This window comes from Rhea pennata, chromosome 6, assembly GCF_028389875.1.
Source record: "Rhea pennata isolate bPtePen1 chromosome 6, bPtePen1.pri, whole genome shotgun sequence".
Lineage (NCBI taxonomy): Eukaryota > Metazoa > Chordata > Aves > Rheiformes > Rheidae > Rhea > Rhea pennata.
In genome coordinates this window covers 30,188,064-30,207,216 of record NC_084668.1, presented here as the reverse complement: position 1 = coordinate 30,207,216, position 19,153 = coordinate 30,188,064, and the positions used below count along the sequence as shown (strand labels likewise).

General features: G+C 33.3%; 1 protein-coding gene across 6 annotated transcripts in view; it reads right to left on the bottom strand.

Moving 5' to 3' along the window:
• GLS (glutaminase) overlaps positions 1–19,153 on the bottom strand; it is a 57,383-nt gene that overhangs the window by 22,820 nt on the left and 15,410 nt on the right. For 3 of the 6 annotated variants that reach the window (XM_062578492.1, XM_062578489.1, XM_062578491.1), the window contains exons 5-11: positions 18,944–19,023; positions 17,099–17,262; positions 13,512–13,570; positions 5,743–5,775; positions 5,395–5,453; positions 2,008–2,074; positions 1,466–1,516 (exon numbers count right to left, since the gene is read on the bottom strand). In XM_062578492.1, coding sequence (XP_062434476.1) covers positions 1,466–1,516; positions 2,008–2,074; positions 5,395–5,453; positions 5,743–5,775; positions 13,512–13,570; positions 17,099–17,262; positions 18,944–19,023 — 513 coding nt within the window. Of the gene's footprint in view, positions 1–1,465; positions 1,517–2,007; positions 2,075–5,394; positions 5,454–5,742; positions 5,776–7,328; positions 7,379–12,285; positions 12,321–13,511; positions 13,571–17,098; positions 17,263–18,943; positions 19,024–19,153 lie in introns of those variants that run through there. The other 3 variants (XM_062578493.1, XM_062578494.1, XM_062578495.1) reach the window with 3 other exon arrangements.

Here is a 19,153-nt window from a genome sequence, read left to right as displayed (position 1 = left end):
TTACATAAAATAGCCTGTAGCATAACATTTGTTACAGATGACACTAGTAGCATCCATTAGTACTATCTGAATCCTCCTAATACAAGATCCCAGCGTCGGTGTTGATAATCCTGCTTAGCAGTTTGGGACTGAAGCACTACACTACATAATACCATCTACTTCTAAGAAGTATTTTTAGCTTCTCAATTTAAGCATCTACAAACTTTGAACTTACGTTTTATACCTCAGTTCTCTAAAGTGAGAATAATTCTTCCTCGCTTTACAAAGACAGTATGCAAATAAGTTTATTCCTGTTCACTGACTTCCCAATTATGCTAGTGTGGAAGAGGCATTACAGAAAACACAGAGAAAAACAGTAATTCAGTCTTTTTAGTAGAATCTGAGTAGCATGAAGGAAAATAAGTATTGTGCAGCGAGGAGGAAAAAAAAACACTGAATTACTGCCCATTGTACGAGCCCTTTTTTTCTGAGTACCAAGAGGAAAAAAGGGATTCTGCTAGGGAAAAAAAAAAAGAAAATTCACCAGTCAAAGAACTGCAGATCAGAATGCATGATTATGAGGCCAAATTAAAACTGCACAGGTAAAGTCAGTTTTGTCATTTCTTAACTTCTGACTAGCCTTGCACTCAGAAGCGTATCAGGATCTGGGGCAGGGGGATAGGAAGTATTTTAAAGGCATGCTTAATCACTATATTAAAATAAATTCAGTTTTATTCTGTAACAATAACTGGCCACTGAATGGACTACTAGCTTGCATCTCAATTAATATGAAGTCTAGTTTACACACAGCTTACCTTACAGACATTTCATTTAAAGACTATAGCAGTCACATCCCTACGCAATGAAACTTGGATAAAGTTTATTGTTTGCAGTTTGCACAGGTAAGTATCATGAATCAAAAACAAATTCCTTTTGAGAACTCCAGATTTTTTTTAACCTATCCCAGACAGACTGAATCAATCAGATTCTGCCTCTTGAAAACTAAATGCAGCAGACCTGAACTAATTTGCTGAATGCAAACAAAACAAAACAAAACAAAAAAAAACCACTACCAAAAAGGGGAGAGGGATCTTGTAATCATGGTGTTCATAACACTACTCTTGAGTTTACAATAGGGCATACACATACTATACACATACAATAAAGAGCAGCAACCCAAAGAAGCAGAAATTTTCTGTCAAATTCATTGAAGTAATACAACACCTTTTATACTTCTGAACCACTAGTCTTTTAAAGGCTCCTGTAGTTTGCATTAGCAATAAAGACATCTCAAGTACAGCATTTAAACAAATACAAATCTGGATGCATCAAATGTACATCATCCATTTCAAAGCAAGAGTTTAACAAACACTGACAAAGTTAACTGTAAAACATTATAACCTCCACATATACAAACAGATTAGCTTCTATTGCCAATAATAGTGATTCCAAGTCTGTTATACATCTCAGTTTTAGAGTCAGTTACCTGGAAATAGAAGTCTAGTATTGCAACCATATCTGTGCCTTCTGGAAAGCACTAATGAGAAAAACAAAGAGAGTCCTTAGCTAAATGACGTTTTTAAATGCATCTTTTAGAGCATCTTTAAAAATCAAGCAATATTCTTGTCAGCATATGAAACACTGTTCGGAGTTTAAAACTAAACATTTATTTAAATGTAAAGAGCACAAAAATTAAAAATATTTTCCATTTAAAAATAATACAAAGCTGTGCAGTTTTAATACCTAGAATAAAGCCATTTGTAAAGCCATTCGTTGTACTGCATAGGTTATGGACTTTAGGCCACATAAAACATTACATTACCATGACTAGTATACATAAACAAGATTAAAGGTACTCTATTAAAATTAAGCAATTATTTTACACTCTTTCCAAATGAGACAATGATCTGCACAACAGTATTAAAACATACACAACATTAGAATAAACTATGCCATTCTATAAATCATCAATTGAAATGAATGAAAAAATCCACACAATCTTGAAAATATGACTAAAAAAAACCCAACCTTTTTTTCTTTCAAGTAGTAGCCTATTGCAAAGTTTCTATCTCCGCTCTCTCTTTCAGACTGGAACCTTAAAACAAAAGCAGAAAATCCAGAACAAACTTTAAAAATGCTAAAATTCAGAGAAGCATAGTGCAATTCAAGAAAACTGCATGTAAAGAATATATTACTCTCTGAACACAAATGTCATAATAACAGAACACAGAAATTGCCACAGACGCTCACCCCAACACGCCTAACCCAAGGAGAAGCATGTAGGAGAACCTTATCTCCCCAGAACACAGCAAGGAATAAGCTTGATAAGGACTCCCAATTCCCTGGAAAATGTCCCCACTACATCTAAGAACCCAGTCACTACACGGTGACCTGGAATGGCAGAGAGGACTAAAAGGCTCCCCTTCTCTTGAATCCAACAGGAAAATGTCCATATTTTAAGGTGTTTGAGCAGAAGAAAGGTATTTATAGGAACAATACAAAAAAATTTTAACTCATTTTGGAAATGAGGAATGAAAAGCATCAGTAATTATTAAAACTGTCTAGCAATCAGCAAAAATAAACTTACAAAATCTGAGAAAAAGCTAAAGAAAAGCAGATTGTTTCAAAACACCTATTTTGGAGAGAAAGAGATAAACAGTGGCATGTTGTGACTCCATAGTTTTCTATAGCTACACATCTTTATTTTTCTTTCATTGGTCCAAGTCTGTTCCATCAGAAGTCAATGGTATTTTTATTTTTAAATCAACATCAGGTGCATGTCATTCATAAAGCTTGCCAGTTAAATAAGAATAATAACGTCTTGAAAAACTATAATATACCATTTGCCTAGCACAGTAAACATCAGTGCTCCAATTCAGACATAAATTAAAAGCTGAAAGCTGAATTTAGGTTGCTACATAGCCAGATCTTACTAATGAAGCCTTTAAATATTAAATAAAACATTCACTTTCTGAACTATTTTTTTTCACAGCTAACTGAGCTAACTTTCAGGTATCTGTTTAAAACAAAATTTGTTCAAAAAACAATTTGCAGCTATAATCACGAATGTAAATGAGATCTATGAACAGTATAAAAGCACTATGACTGTAAAGAGGCTTTACTTGCTGACTTTTCCCACCTGTTAATTTCTGATCTGTAAAATTGTATTGCTCTGACTAACATTTTTTTATGTATTTATTTCTTATCAGTTTATTGCATTTGTAGCTGCACAGATACTCATTTCTTATCACTGAGAATAACAAAGCAGAAATAGCTTCATAAAAGCATACGTGGTAACTCGGGATGAGCTAAGCTAAACCTACGCAGGAAGGAAATGCCAACAGGGATTTCTGAAATGCAATCCCCCTCTAAAAGCAGACAACTATTTGCATTCTCATTCCTACACAATTAAGACTCTTCTTTTCTGATACTAGTTTCTGAGGATGACTCTGCTCTGCATACTACGGTATTTTGCCTATAAAGATCCAATAAGGACTCCTGGTTAAATTAATCTAGCATATGCCTTGCAACTCTAACAGATGCTTTTGGTTTTAACCACTGATTTTTAGCAAGATCCTAAATCAGAAGTACTGACATTAGCTCAACTTCGCAAGATAGAAAACTGCCCTGAAAAATGAGATACTGTTATATGCCAGAAGACCTAAGAATTTTTTTTATTATTATTATTTTTTAAGAATACACTGAAAAAGACTTTCTAGACATCTAGAAGTAGATACATACGAGAGCCAGTAGACCACCATATAGACTCAGTAGCTTCCCTACAGGCTGTAGCTACTGGGATGTATAAGCAGTTTCTACAACATACTGGTCGATACTCAAAGGAATTATGATTCCTTTTAGCTCCTTGCTGAAAAGGCTACTGACCAGGCTTAAGTTCAATGCTCAAGAAGATGACAAAAACAAGCAATATTTCTGCCTTTCACCTCTTCTCACTTTTACAGTTTCCTCAGGTTTCCACAAGGAAAGGGAAACCTTCAGCATCATTCCTTTCTTGCACTTGAAAGTAAGTTACAAAGTTTGCCTTGAGCGAATACTCTTTTCTGTCAGTCCATAACAGACACGATTGAAGATTTGTTGCGTTTTGACTAACATAAGGAGCCTATTTTTGCATATAAACTTTTTTCTTTTCTTTTCTTCCTCCTCCAGCCTACGTCTTGTTTTCTTTTTTGCTCAACAAAACTAGGAGCAGCTGCACTCAGGGATTCTTTTCCTTGCCCCAAGGAAGGGAGCAAGGATTTACGATCACATCCTTCAAGGAGTCAATCAGTGAAACCAGAGGTTTCAAAACAGACTCTCTCTAAAAATAATGACACAGAAGTCCTTGCAATTAAGATTTTTTAGTCCTGGCTATAGTTCAGTTCAATTCTGCTATACACCTTTTCCCCAGTAGAGGTTATCGGTGAAAATTTAAGTTAAACTTCAACATCTCAGTATGCACAGTACTCCTTACCCCACACAGGTAAGCCAACTTGCAGATAAGGCCAAGTTCATGATCCTATTCTTAAGAGTTTCTAAAAAGGCAACAAAAGAAAGGAAGCACTTTCGACAGCAAGCTGTAATGAAGGGGCCATTCCCTGACAACACTGATCAAACCACAGAGGAACCTGAGGATCAAGTTGCAATCCAATTCATGACCAGGCTAAAGGCTACACTGTGTGTCACGATGAGTCAGCATGAAACCTAAAGAAGGAATCCGAGTGGATCAAAAAGTCGGTAATTCTCTCCCATCTGGTTATTCTGTTATGTTTGTACAGACAGCAGAAGCCCTAATGAAAGCTAGTATCTTTCATGAGAAGCACTTCCATACTAAGGAAGCTCAGCAAAAATACTAGTTATCTTGTTGCTCTTTCCTTCACATGTGCAGGGACTGGTACGCTGGAAAGCACTCTGCTACATAACACACACAAGATTTTCACACTGCTGCCTCAAAAAGCTCTCAGATTTTCCAGGATGCTATACATTGAATCAATGGGGGGAATTACTCATTTTAGAACAGAATTCAAATACATTGCAAAAAAAGCATAAGGAGTTCCAATCGTACTAAGTATGCTTTCTAAACACTTGAGATACACTCATTTAACATGTGCAGTTTAATTTTTAATATGAATGCCAGTAGAGTTGTGCTTACAGCTCTCACTGTAAGAGCACCAACAGAGCACTGAAGAGAATAAGATGTCCAAGAAATAACCTGACACTTTTATGCAGTATTTAGCCACTGTGCTAGTCAGCCACATATATGATTTTATTCTTGCATAATTTTAAACCAAACATAGAACCTAAACATAAGGGGGTTTCAATGTAAATAAGCAACATCTGCTGAAAGCTCAAATAGCCAAGTATCAGTTGAGCTTACTGTCCATCTGACTTCATTAAGTAAATAAAAGAAATACTCACGTAGCATTACTGAATCCAACATATTCATTACCCGCCATTTTATTCATGAATTGCATCACCTGGGGCAAGGGGAAACAGAGGAAGAGAGTGGGAGGGGGAAAAAAAAAAAAAGCATTCTAACATTTTCAGACATTGAAACATTGTAACTGATCAACTTTCAATCCAGGCTTAACTAAGCCTCTCATATAATACAAATTTACAGATGAAATTTTAACCACTAGATGTTTAAATAACCAAGTGCAGACAAATACCAGGAAGTTTGGTTTGAAATGACTATAATTTCAACTTGAGACTTTCACCATTTAATTTAATCAGGAAAAACATAAAAATGTCATAACATTCACTTACATAGTCAAATTTTTCTGCATTATTTGCTCCTTGCTGCAAGAAAAGAAAAAATAATTAACAAAAATTGTTAACATAATGAATAAGTTCACTTAACAGTATTAGAAACTTTACTGCATATAACTAAGGTATGAGGCTACTTAAATATAAAAGGTACTACAATTATTTCACATGTTAATGAAAAAATTAGTGTTAGATAAGTAAAAGCTTTAATTATCATTTAAATTAAATAATCCTATAAGATGTCTTATCAAAGACCTGTATGTTGAAAATGAATTTAAACTGAAAAAGGTATGCTTTATTTTAAGTGCTCTCTATTCAATTTTATGTATTTATCAAAAGTTAATGCAGCAATTAAAGCAAAAAAAATGAAACTATTATCAGTGTAAATATAATGAAAACATTAACTTCTTTGTAGATTATTACTCAAAGGCAGTCTTATATTACCAGAGCTGAGCATACAGAAATTCAGGCTACTGAGATTAAAGTTCTTCCAAGTGCCCATACTAAGAATTTGGATCAAAGACTTAAAATAAAGTGTTACCCCTTACTATGAAAATAATTGCATTGAATAAAAAAAATCTGATTTGATTATTATCTGAATAATGCTCTACCTATTAAAGATTAAACAGTTAGAAAAATAATCTTACATCATAAAATATAGTACTTCAACATTTTGCTAACAATATAAGGGAAAAAAAAACTAAATCTGATTTAATAAGGGTATTACTGAAACCTTATTCTTAGGGCTGGTTTGTTTCAGTGTTTTTGAGGGGGAGAGAGGGATTGTTATTTATTTATTTATTTTAAGAATAACTTCAAATTTAGTAATTGCCAGTTAAAGATGTATTGATTCTTCAACAGTTTGACAGCTGACCTTTCATAAATTCCTACAGCAAGAAGTGGGAAGAGGGGTAGAAGGATAATAATAATAATAAATATTGCATGTTCTACTGTGCGGTGGGTTTTCTGGTTTTTTGAAGCAGCCAAGTACTTGCTTGTGAAGAAGTTTAAAAAAAAGACAATCGTATCACAAACTGACAGAAACAATACATCTGGAGGGGATGATTTTACAAATAATTTTAGTATTAAAGATATTCTAGTTAATAAAACCTCCTGTTTAACATATCTCAAGTAATTCAAGACACTACTTGCACTATGCTTAGTACGGGAGCGGGGAAGCAAGTGGAAAAAATAGAAGCTTTAAATCAACCAGTATTTTACTTAATGAAATGCGTAAAGCCAGTCTTGTTTCCCACTCAATATGTGGATTAGGGTGTTGCAGATAATCTGTGAAGCCCATGCATCAGCTCATCTACAAGAGGATGTGCAGTCATACACGTACGATCACTAGCTGAAAGGAACACCACACTGTTTTGTCAAAATTATGCGCCAGTGGTTACCTTATGCTTAAAAGCTTAAACCTTAAAGTCAATAATCTCTAGCTAGATAATTTGTAATAATAAATAAAAATAAAAAAGTTCATGATACATTTCATCAAAATGTTCCTGTATAATACACCAGAACATAACCCTTAAAATTTTAATTCCAAATCTGTTCAATGAAAAATAATTAAAAGAAGAAATTACCAACTTCATTGAACTGTTGCAGTTGTCAAAATATTCCATAGATCCTAATGCTGTAAAATATGTAACAACATTTAAACCACAAAAACCTTTTCAACCTTTCAAATGCACAATGAACATCTTTTCTGGGAAAGTGGGTCAGCATTAGTTATGGGATGCTGCATTGGTAATTGTATGGTTAGACATTTATAATAAATTGAAACAAGTTCTTTTGTTAAAAAAAGAAAGAAGAAGAAAGGGATCATGCTTTCTGCAAAAAAATAAATACATAATACTTCACTTCTCTTTTTTTCGCCCAGCAGAAAAAAAGAAAATCCCCTGCCCTTCAACAAAAACCTAACTTCACTAGCAGTATATAAAATCAGTGGGCGAAAGACCCAGTACAAACCTTTCATAAAAAAAAGAAAAGGTTTCTTTTAAAAAGTTGCATCTAATTTCATACATTTGGGGAAGAAAGTCTTCTGTATACTGATTCGGATGATGTATTTCTAGTCCCTGATGCTGCACACGTTTTACAGATACTTCATATAAAACACAAGAGCAGTGCTACCGAAGTTAGACTGCTTATGTACCTAAAATCTGTGCCTAAGTAATCACATTACCAAGACCGCAGTATGTACTTAACATAACTCATAATTCAAACAAGAAATTCCATATATGTGATAACTAACTAAAAAAAAAAAAAAAAAAAAAAAAAGTATCAGCACAGTTTCTGTATTTCAGCAGCTGACAGAGGTAAACTATCCTCCTTCTAAAAACCTAAAGAGACACTGATGCAACACACAGTCAATGATTATAATTTAGGTACAGATACAAAATCCTAGCATTAAGACTACTGAGCACCTTTTCCATAATAATTTAAACGAGTATAAAAGACAAGAAACTTCCATTCTTTTTCAAGTGCTTAATATTTTTAGCTTGATTATATAAGCTTTGAGGTTGGGGAGATATTTCTAAAAGGCATTTACTTATTAAACAAAATTAATCCATCTAAGGCATTAAAAAAAACATTTCATGCACTATCTCCACAAACACTTAATACATATACTAAAACATATGTTCATATACACACTTACTGTATACATGCTTGTGTGTATATACATATGGAAAACACTCTAAATGAATACAAAATGAAATTGAAAATGTTAAGATTGAAGCAGTTTGATAGAAAATTCAAACTGGCAAAAGACAGCTCAATACACTTTTTTAAACATTCAAAAGCACGGTGGAAACTATGGCTGTCCATCATAAATTTGAATTTCTTGACTGGGTCAGGATCTTAGTGACCTTTCTTTTGTTTAAACCAGCTGCTTTATTATTTGTATTTCTCTATTATTTGTATTTCTACTAGAAAGATACAAAGTAGATGCACATCTACATGTACATAGGAAGAGAGACACCCATGGATACTCACCAGAGCTCACAACAAAATTAGGCACCGTTAATTAGGAAAGTAGTTACTATTAGCCACTTTTTATTGAAAGGCATTCCATGTTTATATGACTAGACCGCATAAGCTCTTACCATGTGTGTCTCATTAAAATAATTTCTCAAATTGAATCCAAGGCAAAATAGTAAGAGTGTCTGCATCTTAACATGTTAAAAGAAAAATTGTAAAATAATCCATAAATTAATTTTTGAAGTTATATTTATAACCTAATACTATAGTGTGCTGAAAACACACAAAAAAAATTCTAACACTATGTTAGAGTGCAAGAATACAGTTTTCACATTTGTGCATTTCACATTAACTTAACTCTTAACGGCTTTATTCTAGCTTTCTGTACTTACACGCTTTTTTTTATTTGTTAATCTGGGCATGTGCTGTGAGAACTGGTATCTTGACTGTTTAGCGTGCCATTTTCAACTCTGAAATACTTGGGAGCACAATGTCACAGACAATATTTGACCCACCAAGAACAATACTATCACTATTTAAAATACATATATGAATTATTTTTGTGCCTTTCAGGTATTAAATACTTTAATATTTAATACACATCATTTCAAATATCAGTCCAAAAGGGGAAGTACATATTACCACATATTCTGTGTGAAAAATGTAATAGACCTGCGTTGCAATAAAAAACAAGGGCAGAAAAATGTGAATGTACGTTCTCTTCAGACTTAGTTACGGCAAGAAAATGAAAAATCCAGGAAGAGAGGAAACTTCACAAAAATAAAACAAACCCTCAATCATCTGGTAGAGAAGATCAAAACACAAATACATGTTAAGTGATAAACACGTACATTTATACATGAGTCTATCAGGAAGGATAACTGGAGTGGCTAATTAAGCTAAGCGTGTACTCTTTACTGCAACTATACTGTGATATAAACCCAATGAGAAACAGGCATTTTTACCTTTCAGGGGTTAGATCATGATTGTATAGACTTCCAATAACTGAATCCTGACAACAAACAGTCCCCTTTGTTACAGTTGACCAGGTTTTTTCCATTACTAGTGGCCTCATTCATTTTGTGACTTATCAGCATATTTAAAATCTAAGTATCCTAGATACTAATACTGCTTTTTATACTTCGTACCAAAAAACGGTTCTCATTGCTGTTTTTTTTTGTTTTTTTGTTTTTTTGTTTTTTTTTTTTTTCCCCAGGGTCAACAAGATCAGCATTGTTGTCTTCTCCTATACTAAGTTTTTGCAAGGACTATTAAAACTGTTATTCTCCTTAAACATATCTAAACACTTCCCACATTAATTCATTAGCACAGAATACTTCAACTCATCAGGCATTCAAGTCTTCTATCTTTATGGTCTGAGTAAGATTCTCTATGTGGTAGTCAGCATGTCAGGGATTTATATATGCTACATTTGCCCCAAACCTTTGCAGTTAATACTAGGAAAGGTTTTTTTTTTTTTTTAGAGATATAAGAGTGACTTAAGATTAGTCTTTCCTCCTCTGGCAATTCCTTCCACAGCCATCTGCATTCTTCTGCATGTTTCACTCAGAATCCTTCCACTTCAGCTCTCATTTGCACTATTTCCATCTCTCATGCACGGCCACCCCAATCAGTAAAGACATGTGGAAGTAGGAGGTGACGAACTTTGAGAATAGAGTGCAAAGTTTCAAAAAAAAAAAAAAAATAACAGACAAAAGTTTTAAAATCTATCTATACTAAGGGTAGTAAAGATGTTTGCCGGTCACTGTGATTTAGAGAAAGGCAGGTGGTTAGTGCACTGAATCTGTAAGGGAGCTGGATTTTGTTGTTCTAAGCTCCTGTATTTCCTGGGAGACATGGAAGAATTCATTGTTTTATCTAATACTGCTTTTCCATGTAAACGCCTGTAATTGCCACTATAGTTTTCTTTTGATAATAATTACATAATTTATCAATGTGTAATTTATATAACTAGTAACAAAGAGCTACACAATTACAGACAACAAGGGAAAAAGGTCCTTAAATTTTTTTTTTAATTCTTATTTTTATTTAATTAAACCTGGTCCACAGTATGACATCTATGCTAAAGCATTTTAATCATACCTACATACTTTAAATTGCTGGAAGAGTCTGTGGAGTGTAATGTAAGTACAGTTAGAACAGAGCCGTGATTTAAGGCAAAGTGTAAATACATCATAGTTTCAAGTGAATGACAGAAGAGGAATCAAGTAAGCCAACAGGCATGACTACATCATGTAGTTTTAAGCAAGCCAAAAAGCCTGTGTAATTTAAGATGTGCCTAGGCTTCATTAACAAGTACTAAATATAATACTACAGTTTAAGTCTGTGCTCTGTTTCAAGGTGCACATGCCTAATTCTTAAATTCTTAATGCAGTCAGTATTGGGTAGGTGGTCCCAAAAAACATTCTTCTCCCTAAAATACTAAGATACTGCATTTTTTGAAGAACAACCCCCCCCCCCCAAAAAAAAAAAAAAAAAAATTTTATCTGCAAGTAACCAGAATCAGATCAGTCAGATTCTACTGGCAGTTATGTACTAGATGATACATATTAACCGTTGATAAATTCAATGCAATGGAATGAAACGGATGCACATTTTAACATTTTCTAGTATCATTTTTTTCAGAAAGAGATAAAGTAATGAACACAAAAAATGGTAGAAGCAGTCTTAACTCTAAAATATAGCAATAATCTTTCCATGGCTATCAGCATGCTAGCATTAAACTGTCATACGATGCATTTGGCTATACTTAATAATTCTGTACTTGTCTTAAGACTGTAAGAGCCACATATAGTTCTCAGCATATGTAAATAACACCTTAAATCAAACAGAATGAATACAAAGGAACTGATGGCAGTACATGGATTACTTAAGCCACTTCTTCCAGAAAAAAAATGAGTCTTAGATTAGCTCAAACCTAAACTATTTAAATTACTGAAAAATTAGCAGAAAGATTGCTAAGTTGTACGTTATAAATTATTTCACAAAAGATATTTATTAGATAAACTTCTACCTCTGACCTTGTATGCAATTTTCTCAGAATTATGTTTAGTTTTGTTAGTTATTCAAGTGATAAATGGGCTCTTAGTGGAAGCACTACATGAAATAATCTTTATTTTATCACTCCGAAAACAAATAATGAAGTGATAAGTGTGATGTGTCCAATAGATGTGCAGTTACTACATGCATAAAAATGTCAATGCAGTGCAATACTCTTCATAAGAACATAACAGAACAAAAACAACACCCAACAAAACACCCTCCCAGCCTTCTAACAAATATCACAGTTGCATGCAGTAAACAAATCTGCTTTATCTATTCAAAGTACACCGTTTATCAAGAACTCTACGTGCGTTCTGCAAGAGGCACCCTTGTGTTTTTGCCTTATGACCAGTTTCGGCGTGTTGTAGTAGGACTAGCACTTTGACATTTCAGACAAATGGGTTATTAACTCAGATTTTAAAATTCACTATTATCCAAGTGAATTTCAATGCTCAGTCAACCTTTAAAAAAAAATATATTAAATGTGAATAAATTTACCTGTCATACTTAAGGCCATTTTCTTTCACCTACAGCTATTAAAGATAAATGTCTTTAAGCAGGAGTTCTTACACCTTCTTTAAATATAAAATAACAGAAAATCATCATCATCTAAGTAATTTTTAAAATCAACAATTTGGGAATGGGAGGTAGGAAATATACTGTTGATAATGGACTTTGAAACATAACCAAGACAAAGGCTGTAAACAAAATTTTAGATCTATTAAGTAACAGTATTAAAATTTCTTCTTCAAAACCCCAGGGGACTGGCATATTCCCTAGAATTCTAAGCAGAAATCTACAATTTTACAAACTAGATTTTTATACCAGTGACTACCAAAAAAAAGGCAAAGCTAACAAGTAAGGCATCTGGTAAACATTAGCATTGCATTAAATTTACACCATTATAACTTCAAAAATAGATTAAATGCAGCTACTCTAAGAAAAAATGCTTTTCAAAACTTGCAGGATCATAGACTAAAGATTTTAAAGTCATTATTAAGCTTATTTATGATTTATTTGGTAAAATACAGGCAATTGTTTCCAAATAGGCTTATTTAAGAGAGCACATCTAACACACCAACAGAAACTATATAAGCTAAACATGATTTAGTTGAACAGTATATTAATAGTGGACAAACTCAGCAATAAGATTTGTGTGGAAATATAGCCCCTGCACAAATTACAAAATCCTCAATTTCTACTGCACAGCAAGAAATATTCCTGTAATTTTATGGATACAAGAACATTTGACACTCAGAAACAAACTTCTGAGTTTTATGAAGTGCATTCCTGAGGAGATACTCTTAGCATTCAATGAACAGCACCAGGCAATTCTCTCAAAAGATACAAGATCACAAGAAATCACACAAATTATCTCTGAGTGAAAGAAGAAGAAAAAAAAAAAAAGAAATCAATCTCATTAATTCTTTTGCTTTAACTGGCCAAGTGCTGTGCAGTTAAAGGAGGGAAACAAATGAAAATAAAAGTACTAAGGAGAAAGACAGTATTTCAGCTACACTATTACTTCTTTTAAAAACTGTTAAGCTAACACTTTGTTTGGAAGTATTATTATTTCAAAAACATCAGAGCTTGTCTATCTGCTAATTTAATAAACCACAAGCAGACACTGCACACACAGAATGAAAACAGTTCATAATCTGCATAAGATACCTTTCTACATTCTATTAAAATATTTGGAGCAAAACTAAATATGAACTTTTTACCTTGATTAAGGATGTGATCACAATTGCTCCAGCATTCACCATAGGATTATGAGGCCTATCTGTGAAATAAATGTTTCAATTATAGATACATCCTCAGGCACACTTGTCAAACAAAATCAGTCAAGTGAAAAATAATCACAAACACAAAACATGTCACTGAACACTATGGTTATCAAACATAATCCTAAATTAAATGCACAGTAATCCAATATTATACATAACTTTTCATAAAATTTATGCAAGTATTTTGGAGCTGAGAACACATTCAGCCTAATGATACTTAGCAGTCTAGTGAATTCATCAGTAAAATCCAGAAGTATTTCTTTAAAATCTGCAATCCTCTCCAATATTCCAAGATTTGACCAATGCAACACAATGACTCCCAAATGCCTTTGCAATTTTTTTGCAAGTTGCCAAGTCTCATTGATTTCAAAAGTATACAAAAGTTCCTTTCTTTTAAAAAAAAGAAAAAAAAAAGTATTCCTAATTCCTGAATTTCTTTGTTGTTAAGCATAAACACAAAATTTGAAGTCTTCTCTTTTCAAAAATCAGAAATTTCCATTGCTTTCTCCTGGTATTCAAATGACCATTTTATCATTCTCAGTTGTATTTAATTTGTTTTAGAATTGTCTTGTACCTGCTATACTTAAGTCTTTCTTATAAACACTAGTCTTCACATTAACAGGATTTTTATATTCTTAGTCATTCCTGGCTGCTCATGTGAACATTTTTTTTTTCCCTCCTTAAAGCTTTCTTTAATTAGCTGTCTGCTTTTCCCAACGGCTAGTTTTCATTCATTGACATCTACCTCTTGTAGTCCCCCTCTTCTTCTTCTTCTTTTTTTTTTTTTTTTTTAATTTTCTTTCATTTTTAACTAATGTTCTCACTCTCTAACTTGAATGTTTTTTGAGGGTTTTGGCATCTGGAAACACGGTCAACTCTCAAACTGTAGCATGTTTCAATTCTTTCTTTTATTTGCTGTTACTTTATTTCCAAATCTGGAAAACACTCCTTTAAAAGCTCAAAGTATTCACTGTATACTGTTTTCATATGAAAATTAAACTGGTCATGATCAATTGCATTTAAACAATCTTTTTTTTTTTTCATTTCAAGTTACTCTGTTAGTGGAAGAATAGGACTGATACCTTAAACCAAAAATCCTGAAGTTCCCTAAAACACAAACCTACTTTCTATATACTAAAATTTTAAAAGTTGCTTGTGCCATTCCTTATATCTCCTGCAACAGATAAACCATGAGTTGTTCCCATTTTCATTCATCTGACTGTACACAGATCCATGTATATTACATGCCCTGTTCCATTCGCACGCCAACAATGCAAGTGATCCCTGTCAAATATATTTGATTTTTAACTAACAGAAGACTCCAAGTAGGAAAAAGGTATCATTTCAGTAGTTTCCTAATTCAGTCTCCTTAGGGACCAAAAACCTGAACATCATTTGAAAAGAAGTTGCAAGCCAAATTCGCGGCATCGCAGACTGCTGGTTGGAAGGGACCCCGGGAGGTCATCCGGTCCACCCTCACGCTCAAAGCGAGGCTAACAGCGGCACCAGACCAGATCACCCATGGCTTTGTCCAGCTGTGTCTTCACAACCGCGAAGCACCTAGAGTCTACTGCCTCTTGGACCATCCTGTTCCTCCTAGAGCACAAGTTTTCCCTAACATCCAACCTGAACCTCCCAACGCAGTGTGAGGCATTAACTCTGACTTTAAATTGTCTAGTAATATTCTCCGTTCTTTCTCCCTTGAACCTCAACAGTGAGCTAGCAAGCAAAAAAACACAGAAGCATCTTATTTTAGTAATCTTTAATGCAGTTTAAATATTAAAAAATAGCTTCAAATGCATGCCAGTAATCAGTTTTTGGTAGCTGCATGTTCACACTAGTCCTGATCATGAACGTAAAATCCAATATAAATACTGTACTTTCCAAACTCGATCAAAGCAGTAAGGTATGTTCAAACCGTTAAATACTCTGCACACCCAAACATCACACATCACTTTAAGTTTACAACTATAGTCTTTTCTTCCTTCCTTCTTTTCCACTCAGAGAAACCCAATTTCTCTTCCATGCAACTGAAGTGTTCCTATTAGACTTCTACCTCTCATTTTACAGACTGCACTGAACTATTCTGAACAGGTTTTTATCTGGTGCACTTTTTTTCATGTCAGTTGTATCAGTCACACACACACACAAAAAAAAATTAAAATTTGTATCACGTGAGTGTTATCTGTTCATATCATGAACACTGGTAAAACTTTCAATAGCCCCCATTGCCTTATTGCATGGCACACCTATTAGAGCTTTTTAAGTCTAACAGTAATACAATAAAAGTATACATCTTAATAATTCTTTTTCTCTCATCATTCAATTTTAAACCAGCAATAGAGAAAATAAAGATTACTACACTTTTGTTGTTTCACAGTAAACAAAGAAAACAGAAGAACTACACTGAGCCATTAAAAAAAGGCCAATATTCAGCACCATCAAAGCTTTTTGTATTAGACCCTTTTTAGGGCATGTAACACAGACATATGCACATTATCACATATCATATTTGAGAACTATTTAAAAAAACAAAACAATAGTAAAGCTTGACAGAATATTTATTTTACTCTTAATGGTACTGGTATTTCCTTACCACCTACTGCCATCCTAAAAAGAAGGGATAGATTTTAAAGACTTATTTTTCATGAAAGTTTTGAAATCCAATTTTAATGCATATATTAAATGTATTCTTAGATAATAAATACATTTTATAAGTCTGATTTCAATATAGTCCTTGACAAAAATATGCTATTAAATATTAATTGCAAAACCATGGCAACTGAAACACCTTTTCTCTTACTAAGGAAGACTTTCTAGAAACACTTTTTTTTTCCAGAGATAACATCCAGTACTTCCTCTAAGACTGCACGAGTCATCCTCCTCAGATTTTACCATACTGCTTTTAGAAGTAACATTTTTATACTTGAGTATTAACATAGCATAAAGAAGAAACAATCTAGACAACTACTGTATAAGAAGTTCTCACTAAAGCATCCCTGCCACAAAAATCATTGTTTTGAATCCATAGCCAAATTCAATTTAGAGTAATCTCTGTGAAGACATGTTCACCTGCTGCTTCTGCAAGCCAGCTAGCACTGGCCTCTGCCATCAGCAGCTGCTTCTCAGAGGGCCGAGAAGACAAGCAGCACATGTTCTTCTTAAAAATCAGTCTAATAGCTTTGATTCTTTCACCACCATTTTAAAGAAGGCAAGATTAAGAAACATTTGCTATCAACTGTACTAAATAAAAGCAATTTTAAATACACTTTTCAAATACCTTTCTACAGCTACACAAGCAAATTGAAAGAAATAATGAAGCATCTTATACTAGCACTTTAAATGAGGCAAAACTAAGTGACACAGAATAAGCTTATCTGGCTGAGGACAAAACGTTTTAGGATACCAGCTAGTAACAGGACTTAAGAGGATACAGTGCAAATGAACCGGAAGAAATTAGGCAGTATATTTTACAGTTTTCTAAAATTGAGCATTTACATTGTTAAATATTATTCAACTCTTACCATCTTCATTCAGGAACAATTTGTTGAATCTTAATCCACTAGGCTCTTTACCAACATATCTGTGCACATATTCTGTGCCAAGATCATTAACAGCAATAGCATACTTCAAAGGCTTTACACAGGACTGAAGACAAAACGGAACTTTGGTATCTCCAACAGAATGCCTGGTAAAGAGACAGACAAAGACGCTTAAAAATTCCTGCCTATTACGTAGCAAGAGCAGTATTAAATGTGCTGCATCCATTCTCCAACATACTAGTACTAATAACAAACAAAACAAAACCCATAAATATTTAGTTACACTTTGAAGAAAAGAACAAAAAGATGTAAGAGTGTAATCAACTGCCTCCATAAACTAAAAGAGCAAAAAAAAAAAAAAAAAAAAAACCCAACAAAAAACACTCAACTGCTCAACTGCAAACTGTATACTCAGTAGTTAGTACATTTGTCTACATAAACAAAGATCCAATTAGGTTTTTGACTTCAAGTGCAGAAATTATATTTTAATCATAGTAATGCAAATTCAACTATAAGTATTTCTATTAAAATTATGAAATTCTATTTTTTAAAAAATTTACTTTCAACATCTAAGTCAGACGGTATAAAACAATGACTCTTACAAGCAGTATATGCCTTATCTAAAACAAATGGATCCAAGCACCCACTTGTCTGATAGCAAAATCAGAAGTATATTTGCTTGTTTTATTTGCAGAAAGTTTGAGAAACATTCAAAGAAATTCACAAAACTACTCTCACATTATAAAAACTATACAGATTATAATTTAGCCACTTAAGTAAGAAGACGACAGGTAAGCTCTGAGAGAAAAATAACGTATTTGAGATGCACCTCAACTCTCTTGCAGAAGTCTTCCCCTAGAGGTTACAGATTATATAGCCAAATAAAGCAAACAAATCATAACAGATCAGATAAAGCGACTCAAAACCAATAGTCACCATTAGCAAGCCTGATGCTCTCTCAAACTGAATGTCCCATTCATGTGGGGACACGAAACACCTAAATAAGTAATACTAATAACATGTAGTATATCTTCAAACTGCAGTATAGCAGAGGTGCCACCTAAGCCAAGGATAAGTTACCTTATTTCTCAGGTAAACTGTGTGAGGTATTCCTTTACATTTAGTTCAAACTAAACTGTTTCTGCTACACTGAGACACTGCTTAAGAGGAGAAAAAACAAATATAACCAAAAGTTGTACTTGAGATGTATCTACATGCTTGAAGTTTCATATACTTGTAAAGTAAATAATGTTAAATTCACTCCAGTTTCCATGAATTTTCTTATTTTTTAAAAAAAGGAAAAATGACTACAAAAATTTTCAGTGATGTATTATGACCATTTAATAATGCTACCAAAAAACATTAAAATGTAGAAGAGAAATTAGCAGGTCCTATAGTACATTACAACCTACAGAAAACTTTTTAAATAGCCTCAGGCATGGTACTATTAGACAAAGCTCTTCAATTCCTGAAGATTAGTACAACAAAAATCTGTCTGTCTTATTTTTTAGTAATCACCAAAATTACCCAGCTTTACCATTTTCTTTTGTTCATATACAATACGTATATGAACAATATAACCCAGTCTTAAATACTACTTAAAAATACTGTTTAGATAATATTCATAAAAGTATCAAGATAAGCCAGCTTCAACAAAAAAAGTTGGTAAAAAAATGTAAGTTCAAAAAACAAGGATGAACAAGTGGATTTTCCTTCTTAAATTGTAACAAAGCTTTTTCATTAAAGCATAACATATCACCAAGTACTGTATACGGCATTATAGTTTTAAATCTTTGAAACAGTAAAGTTTAGAAGTTAAAAAGATACCTCTGCCCATCCACCGTGCAAAGTGACACACCCCACAAATCAGGGCTGAACTTGGCCAGTTGTGGAATATAGTCAGCAACCTATCACAACACAAAACAGAACAGAGATGGTTACACAATCCAAAATATTTAGTTAAATGTTATTCCCATTTCCTAAAACAAAATCCTGTGAAAAGGATATATCAAGTATAATGATTATTCTACTAATGAT